This window comes from Daktulosphaira vitifoliae, unplaced genomic scaffold, assembly GCF_025091365.1.
Source record: "Daktulosphaira vitifoliae isolate Bord-2020 unplaced genomic scaffold, ASM2509136v1 Scaffold_3, whole genome shotgun sequence".
Taxonomy (NCBI): Eukaryota; Metazoa; Arthropoda; class Insecta; order Hemiptera; family Phylloxeridae; genus Daktulosphaira; species Daktulosphaira vitifoliae.
The window spans coordinates 8,551,267-8,561,086 of NW_026099574.1; the positions used below are offsets into that span (position 1 = coordinate 8,551,267).

The following is a 9,820-nucleotide window of genomic DNA, read 5'->3' on the forward strand; positions in this document are numbered from 1 at the left end:
TTTCTCTCCTTTCAAAAATCAACTCCCCTAGTTTATAAGGTACGGGCAACGGCCTTGTATAAGGTCATCCCTGATCTATATGGTTATGTGACAACTGTCACGAGGTTTTGGTGTACATCTACTATCAACGTCTCAACGAACCTCAACTTTAATATTTATTAATTATATATTTTTTTCTAATTGTTTTAATATAAAAAAGTTAATTTTTTTTTAAAAATCCTACTGTGGTCCGACAATATACTGTCTCGCCCAGTAGGTTGGCGACCCTTTACTTATAACTTTGTAAAACGCCATGAAAGTTACAAATTTTTAGTTGCGGCCAATTAATTTGATTTTTATATATTTGTAACCTTTCATATATTTTGTGATATTCTTCAAATTGTAAAAACAGTTAGTGATTACTAGCAAAATGTAAAAGCTGAAATGGCTCAATCTTTAACACTAATATCATTATTTATAACTACTTTTAAAATCATGAAAACTGGTGAAACCGAGAAAAATAGTTCCAATTTTAATAAAACGTACATTGAAGATACTAATATTTGTAAAGAGGACAACATATCCACTCAAAATGAACATGGTACAAAAAAAATTCTCGACAAATTTAAACAGTTCATATTTACTGAGCTCAGTTCTTTAAAAACTAATAAAATTACATTAAAATATGTTATAAGACTACATGTATACATACCAGCGTTGGATTATATAATTAAAAAACTAGAAAAACGATTTACAGATAATTGTGGTTTATTGGCATCAATATCTTATTACACCCTCAACATGAACAGTTTTTATGTTATGAACAATTAAAACCTTTAGCTGCTCACTATAATCTTGATATGAACAATTTAAGAGTAGAACTAAAAATCCTACCAGCAACTATAAACAAATATCAAATTAATTTTAATGTTAAGGTAAACAACCTGATGAATCTTATTGATCTATTTGAAAAGTACAAGTTTGCATTCAACGAAATGTATAAGCTAGCTATTATTATAATAACTATTCCTATAACCAGTTCAGCTTGCAAAAGAACTATTTCATACCTCCAACGTTTAAAAAACTATATAATGTTGAGGGCAGACTGATAGTGAACAAAAGTAGTAGACACAAATTAATTACAAAACTGGCACGGTGCCATTTATTCGGCCAAGATAATACAACAATTATAAAAATAACGTGCACAATAACTAAGAGAATTGAACAATAAAAAAAAAAAAACAAAGAAATATAGCAACAGATGCGTTGATGTTAAGAAACCCAAAAAAGCAAAAAGGAAAAGAAACGGTACGATGGTTTTTCGTCGTTTTTTCCTTACGATGAGTGCAGGAAAGTGTCACGGAGATGACTTCAACTACTCGTATTATTTCGGCGGGTATTCGACGCTAGGCATTTATTGGACTTTACATCACGTCGATAACGCGTGTGTGTAACAATCCGGTTTACAGTGGAGCGGTGGCTGAGAAGGAGCTGGCACGACCGCGGGGTGTCAAACGGGTGACAACGCCGTGACCATGTCAAATACCCCCCACCAAGCCACCGCTATACTCTAAGTACCTCTGGTAGGGGGTACGTGCGGCATCTTCCGCCGAGCACAGTATGCGAGGGGGGGGATCTGCCGGGAGGCCCACCGTGCCCGCCAATTGGCCAACCAGACGGCGGACTTCCTCGACTGATAAGGAGGTGGCAAGAAGGTTGTTGTGGTCGTTGATGTTCATGTTGAAAAATAACAATAAAAAGAAAAACAAGATAAAATCTACTAATTTTGTCGTTTCATACATGAGACATTAATCATCCTTGGTGGGGACTGGTCTGTTAAAAACACGCCTTTACCGAGGCGTTTGACTAGTCTAACAGAGCCCTACTATTTCGGCGCAAAACCCGCATGAAATTTCCTGTTTGCGTTCGATAAGTGATGCACTTTGTATTAAACAACGTCGCCGACCACGTATTTTGTTTTGATGTGACCGGCCGGCGATGTTATTTTTGTGCTGGTGATTTGTAGTTCGCGCTCTAAACGGTCGTCGTTGATAGTATTGGTTGCTACCGGTTGTACTCGCTGAAGTAGCCAGTCATCCGGTTTCTTACCTTCTCTACCTAATACGAGTACGGACGGTGTGTATAAGGTAGTCTCGTTACGCCTATTGCGTAGAGCGAACAACAAAGGTGGAAGTTTTGTATTCCAAGATGTGTGACTCGACTCCGTTAATAAAGCGCGAAGTCCTTTTTTTAACTCTTGGTTTTTGCGTTCTACTGGATTAGCCCGTTGGTGGTATATCGGTGTAGTCCAGACCTCTGCGCCCCACCGATTTATCGCGTCAATCAATTCTTTGGACACGAGCGCTCGGCCTTGACTCGAGTTTTCGCTTAAAATTACTCGCGCGTAACCGTAGCCTGAAAAGAGCTCCCTTTCTAACACGTCTACAATCGTTTTCATTTTTATACTCGTTCCTTATCCTATCTTCTCTAGTCACTCCACTCATTCATCTAAGCATTCTCATCTCTGCTACATGTGCCATCATACATATCCTCTATTATATTAATGTACTTTTTCGGGACTCCTTTTCTCATTAATGCCCACTTTAAAACCTCTCTTGGTACTTTTTCATACTCTTTCAACAAATCTATAAATACCATACACAGCTTTTCTATTAGCTGCCTCTCACATAATAATGGCTCCATTGTTGACTTACCAGGCATTATTCCAAACTGGTTTTTAGATACCGATGTCTCATTTCTTATTTTCTTATCTATTACCTTTTCCCAAATTTTCATACTATGACTCATAAGATTTATGCCTCTATAATTGCACATTCCTGTATATCACATTTACCTTTAAATATCGGCACCATAATACTATTCCTCCATTCATTTGGAATTTTTCCTTCTAATAAGATTTTATTTAAAAGTTCCTACAACCACCTTATGCCAAAACCGCCTAATTTTTTCCATACTTCTACTAGCACTTCATCTAGCCCCACTGCTTTATTCTTTTTCATAAACACCAATCTTTTGTTGTTGAATATATAACTTTATAACGCTTTATTTTTAAATATCTTTTGGTGAGATTATGTTTTTAGATAATAATTTGTCGCTAAATTAATTGAAGTAGTTTAATAAAATTCATATTTGAAATTAAAATTTTTTCAAATATATATTAATGAAAATAATAATTCTTCGATACATTAATTGTATGTTAAAAGCATACGTTTGACTGTACCTTAAGATTATCTGATTTTTAGAACGTTCATATAAATGTGTTGCTATGTTCATTGTAAATTTAGACTTAATTTATTTTATCTGAAGTAATCTAAAGATAAAATTTAATAGTTCATAAATTATTCTTAACATTTATATTTCTCCAGGGAACTGAAAATAAATGTTATTACCAACAGTTATTGACTAATTTTAATGTTTCTAAATTAATGTTCGTTTAAATATTTATAAAATGTACTTATGAATGTTTTTAATTTAGTAGTTATTTGTGTACGCAAATTTTTATCAGATATGAAGGTAATAAATCAATTTAATAGATTAACTCAAAATCTAAATAAAATAATTATAATACTATAATGTTATTCCATGTAAGAATAATATTACAATATTTGAAAAAATCGCCTTTAATTACTTATAATTTAAAATGTTACTATTTAATACTACAAATATTGAAGTATACAGTTTTATGATAAATCGACGATTATAGTGTTTGTATTATTTTCATTTCGATACTATCTATACTCAGGTAAGTCTAATATAAAGAATGATATCGTGATAATTATGAAAGATGAGATGAAAAGTATAGTAGTAGAAATAGCTAGGAAATAAGTGAGGGTTATAAAATAATATACTCAGGTAAGTCTAGTACAAAGAATGATGTCAGGATAATTATTAATGATGAGATGAAAAGTAAAGTAGTAGCTAGGAAAAGTCATAGAATTATAGTCGCAAAATTGATTTTTGAGAAGAAAGTGCTAAATGTAATAAGTGCCTATGCACTATAAGTAGGATGTAATGAAATAGATAAGGAAGTGTTTTGGATAGAGATTGTTGAGGTGATGCAAAGAGTAGAATATAGAAAAACAGAAGAAACACGGGAGGAAAATCCAGGATCTGGTAGTGGAAATTGAAAGGAGATTAAGGAAAAGAGAGGATGGCATGAAATGTCGAGAAAGACATAAATTATGCGTGGAATAGATTTGCTAATCGTGTAAAGAATACTGAAAAGGAAATTCTTGGTAAGAGTAGAAGTAGAATGCCAGAAATAAGAAAACTGGCGGAGGGATGAGACTGTTTAAAAAATCATAGAAAGTAAGAAAAAGTAATTCCACGAATGGCAAATGAGCGAAAGGAGAGAAAATTGGATGGAGTATAAACGCTTGTCCAAATAACCCAAGTGTGTAGTAAGTAAGGAATAGTTTAAGAGGTATGATAGGTTAGGAACAAAGGAAGGCGAGAAAGAAATCTATATTAGTATGTATTATATCTATATTATGTAATTTCGTATTAAATAGATCAACTCAAAATCTAACTAGCGTAATTATAACACTATAATGTTTTTCTAAGTATATAGAATAACATTACAATATTGGAAGCATCGTCTTTAATTATATACAATTTACAATGTTTCTATTTAATACTACAAATATTGAAATATACAGTTTTATGATAAATAGATGATTATTGTGTTTGTGTTATTTTCATTTAGATGCTATCTATATTATCACGATATCCGTTCATAGTTTAAAATAAGTCGAATAAAAAACATGATGTTAAAATAGTAATACTTTAAATCTTCATTCTTTAAAATAACATTTTTATTATAACTTATTAAGATTTTAAATTTAATTCAACTCAATCATATTAAATAATTACATTTATTTTTATTTTTTATTAAAATTGTTGTGTTTTATTTTAATGAATCCTCATAACACTTTATTTAAAAACTCATCAATACATCAAACTGACAATATTATTAAATCAAAATTTCTCAATTCATTAAAGATAATTAGTTTTCTTTATTTATTATGTGGATTTAGAAACCTGCCATACTGTGTATACCCATTTAAATTTTTAATTTTAAAAGGTTCAAGAGTGCACATTCTTGATGAATTTTTTCGAACAGGAATCTTATTTTTACTATCATTTATTTTTCTTCAAAGACCACCATTTTATTATTTTTACTACGATGTAATTCATTATTGGGTAACTTTTTTGGTTGTTCGGTATAGTGAAAAAATAACAACAAAGTAAGTAAATAATTCTACAACATTAAAAGTTTAAAATCATATTTCAAAACATTTGCAGGTTCATTGAAAGTATGCGCAACTATGATTTTAAATATTCTGCTCTTCCACCGCTTATTGAAATGTCTGCATTTAATAATAAATTTTATATTTCAATTATAATATTATTCTTCATTTTTAAAATAACAATTCTCACTATACTATCACATGCAGTCCCTGGTAGAAGATTCAGCATCATGGAAATCATAACAAATTTCGTATTTGTCATACCGAGATTGACTGACTTTGTTATAGTTATTAGTGCATGTTTCTTTTTAAGGCAAATAGGACATAGATTTTCCATTTTAAACAAATTTTGGAAACGATTACCAGGTGAAATTATTAGAGCACCAGGCCATTGGTCTAAGGATGAAATTGCTATGCTAATAGAGAGTTGCAGACTACTTCATGCTAATCTCAGTGATATTCTCAAAACATTTAGTTATGCATATGGTCCTATATTAGTGTTCTTCTTTTTATTCGTATTTATAGACATGGCGTATAGTATGTTTATTATTTTATATTTGAATTATACAATTCCAGCAATTTATATATTAACACAAGATAGTCTATTCATCATTGTACTTCTGAAACAAGCAACATGGACTTTTAATCGGGTAATTTTAGACAATCATATATTAGTAAGATAGTAACTATTGAGAAGCCTTTAATTAATTCATTCTAATTTAAATTAATTAGTACGAAATAATAGAAAGTAATTACAATTTATTAATCAAGTACCTTTATATTTTAATTTACCTAATAAATAAATATAATAAAGTATCATATATTTAGAAAATAAAGATTATTTCATTTTTGCGATTATGTCAAATTGCTGATTTACCCGAAGAAATAAGGATACAGGTGAATATTAAAAGTAATAACATAACTATAGCACAACTCGCCCTATTCAAAATTATATTTTATAAAATATTTTGAGTATGAATTTTATGAGTACTAAGTTAAATTATTTTATAAAATTAGTACTTTTATAGATGACCATTTTTAGTATGTAATATTTTATTTATTTTTATAAATATGTTTAAATTTCGTTTTAAGTAATTTTATAATCTATAGTTGCAGTTTTTTATGAAACAAGTTTCTTGTTATGAAAATAATGAGTTAGCAGCATGTGGCACATTTAAATACAATTTAAAACTAATTTTATCGGTAAGGTTTTATTATAAATACTCCATAAAGTATTATATAAATTATTAATATTATAACATTTATAAAGTCATGAAAGTATAAAGTAAAACCAATTAACTAAAATATTTTTGTTAATTAGTTTATTAATTAAGATAATAATAAATAAACATAAAATTATCCAATAGAGATGGTGAAATTTATTTAATTTTCATTATTATTAATTGTTATGGTTCATAAATTAATTGGTTATTGTTAAAATATTTATTTATTTATTCTATAAATAAAAAATTATAAATAAATGATTTATATTCATTAGGTTGCTTCATTTTTTACAATAATTTATTTATCGTTCTCAACTCAAAATATCGTTGGAAATGTCAAAAATATTACCTGAAGGTTAAAGCTTATAATATTAATATTAAGTACTTTCCCAGTGTAGGTTATGATTTTCCATTTAAAAAACACGTAAACTTGGGTTTTTATTTTTAAACTTGTATAACTTATGTTATAATATTGCGCAAAGTATACATTTTTTTAGTCTTAGACACTCCACAAAAGTGACCAGTGTATCGTACCCGCAACTAATATGATGACTGACTACAGAATACTATACGGAACCGAAATTTTGCATAAAGTTTTCGTTTTTTTCGGCATTATTTCATAAATGATTAGATTTAACGAAAAACTGTGAAAGACAAACTTGTTTTTATAACATAACTGTCACAGTCATGGTATTTTTATTGTCAATTATGACTATCAATAGATATACTTTCTGTATTGTCAATTAGTATATTTAAAAACTCACAACAATGTGCCTAACTACCATTGTTAATAAATGATGCGTACCTGCGAATATTGATGTGAAAAAAAAGAAAATCAATTAGCTACCTATATTTGTAATCCTTTATGTATTATAAATGCATATTAACTCAAAAAATTGAAATTTTAAATATTTATATCTAATAAACGAATAATGTTATATTAAAAATTCAAATACCATTTACTATTAAATTTAAAAAAATAGTCATATTCGCGCTTAACCTCCCTAATCTAAGTTTTAAAATGCTAATATTTTCCAAAGTACAAATCCAAAAATTATTATCAAGCAATTACTTTCTCAAATATCAGTATACCAATTTCCAAATTAGTTATGTTTGTTCAAATTCAAAAAATAAAGCGGATACCCTTATAAGATGTAAGGAATAAACAAAAAAAAAACGATAGCACATTAGGGTCGAGGAACAGTGTAGACGAGGCATAGATGGGACAAGTATAGATGATATCTGACAGTGATTAAAATCACTATCATAAGAAACGCTTCGATGCAAATCTGTAGATAGTGTTTCATTTAGAGAAATTGGTGGATTATTCCAAAAGCAACATCAACTCTTATTTCTTTGATTATATCCTAATTAGTAGTTCATTGATTTTAAAATATAATATATGAATAAATACTAATTATAATTATTAAATTTAGTATGAAATTGATATTCAATAATTTAATATTGCAATTTAAACGAAGAAATTATAAAAATAATAAAGTAGTTATATTTTGCTTTACTTTTACGTGTACAAAAATTTAAAGGGCTTGACACAATAATTTTTAATAAAAACTGTTTATTACTATAAATAAATGTACTGGACTACAAGGAACTTTCATCGGAAGCAAAAATTTACTTTTCAAATCTGCAATTAGACTTTTTCTATCACTTCTAATTTTTTATATAATTACAAATTACATATAAAATAATAATTAAAAGAAAAAAAATTGTTTTCAAATTATTACTGATTTGATTTTTAATATATTAAAAATAATCAGTCCAATTTTTCATTTTTAATCTAATTTTTGTTTCTTTAAAGTTGATGAAAAATTTTTGATAAAGATTTGTGATAGTTTATAGTAAAAAAAATTGAATATGTTACAATCACTTTTAGCTCAATTACAAGTTTGAAATTGACATCATCAAATAGAAAATTGTATGAGAATTAAAACTATACTATTTTTAAGACTATTTTATAATTACTATTTACAGTATATTTATCAGAAAAACTCATTATTTTTTTGCATTTTTATCGTAATAGAACACCTAAATAGAAATCATAGTAATCATTTCTAAGTAATTTTTAGTATTTAAAAAGATTCTACATTGAAATATCCAGAACTGAATTAATTTTAATGATTTACTTTAACTAAAAAAAAAAAATTATCATTTTGAATCGCTCTTGTGGGCAGGTAAAGGGTTAGATTTATAAAAAAAAAACCAAATGATTGACATGCATCTAAATAAAAAAAAATTATACTGATATGGTCATTTTTGATAAAGTTATAACAGTTAACAAAGTTAACACACAACAGAAATTATAAAAATAATGAAGTAGTTGTATATTCCTTTACTTTTAACGTGTATAAAAATATAAAGAGATTGATGCAATACTTTTTGATAAAAAATTTTTGTTACTTATGAATAAATACACTGGACTACAAGGAACTTACATCAGAAACAAAAATATCTTTTCTAAATCAACTTTTTGCTATGTTTTAAATGTGCAATTAGACTTTTTCTATCTAAATTTTAATATTATTACTTATTATTAAGAAATAATTAAGAAAAAAAAATTGTTTTAAATTAATACTGATTTTGATTATTAATATGTTAAAAAGAAGGAAAATGACATATTTAACCTATTTTTTTAATCTTTTTATGTTGAATCGTGTGAAAGTTTATAGTAAAAAAAAAGTTATTTATTACCATAACTTTTAGCTCAATTTGCAAGTTTGAAATTGATATCATTAAATAAAAAATTTTATGAGAATTAAAAAAATTGTATCGTTAGGATTAATATGCAGTCAGGAAATTTTATAATTACTATTTATAGGAAATTTATCAGAGTAACTCAATATTTTTTTGCATTTTTATCGTAATAGATAACTTAAATACAAATAATAGTTATCATTTCCTAGTAACTTTTGGCGTTTAAAAATATTCTACAATTAAATATGAACTGAATTAATTTTAATGTTTTACTTTAGCTAAAATAACCAATAAATAGATACGAATTGTAGTAATTTGACGTATTGTTGAAAAAAGTAGGTCAAGTTAGAGCAGAGAAAATAAATGATAGTCACAAAAAAATATCTTCTCAGCTTTGCATCGAAGCGAAAACTTAAAATATAGTAAAATAATTTTAATACGAATAAGAAATTTCTTCTTGCAAGGGGCGACTAAAGTGATGGGGTCCTTGATCTTTATTGAAGTTATTGAATCTAAATGTGATAAAAATCAAACGAGTTAAAATTTATACTAACTTAAAAAGAATTAAGAAAAAATGCAAAAAATTCATTGCCATATGCGGGTTGGAACCTCGTACCCCAAGCGTGTAAAACATAA

At 27.6% G+C, this 9,820-nt stretch overlaps 2 protein-coding genes across 5 annotated transcripts in view; one reads left to right on the plus strand and one right to left on the minus strand.

The window, feature by feature from the left end:
- The window catches only part of LOC126902522 (uncharacterized), a 116,803-nt gene that overhangs the window by 15,267 nt on the left and 91,716 nt on the right, over positions 1–9,820 (minus strand). The window lies entirely within an intron of this gene.
- The window catches only part of LOC126902533 (uncharacterized), a 71,954-nt gene continuing 67,482 nt past the window's right edge, over positions 5,349–9,820 (plus strand). For both annotated transcript variants that reach the window (XM_050679912.1, XM_050679909.1), the window contains exons 1-3: positions 5,349–5,899; positions 6,078–6,146; positions 6,360–6,452. In XM_050679912.1, coding sequence (XP_050535869.1) covers positions 5,366–5,899; positions 6,078–6,146; positions 6,360–6,452 — 696 coding nt within the window. In that variant the 5' untranslated portion in view covers positions 5,349–5,365. The remainder of the gene's footprint in view (positions 5,900–6,077; positions 6,147–6,359; positions 6,453–9,820) is intronic.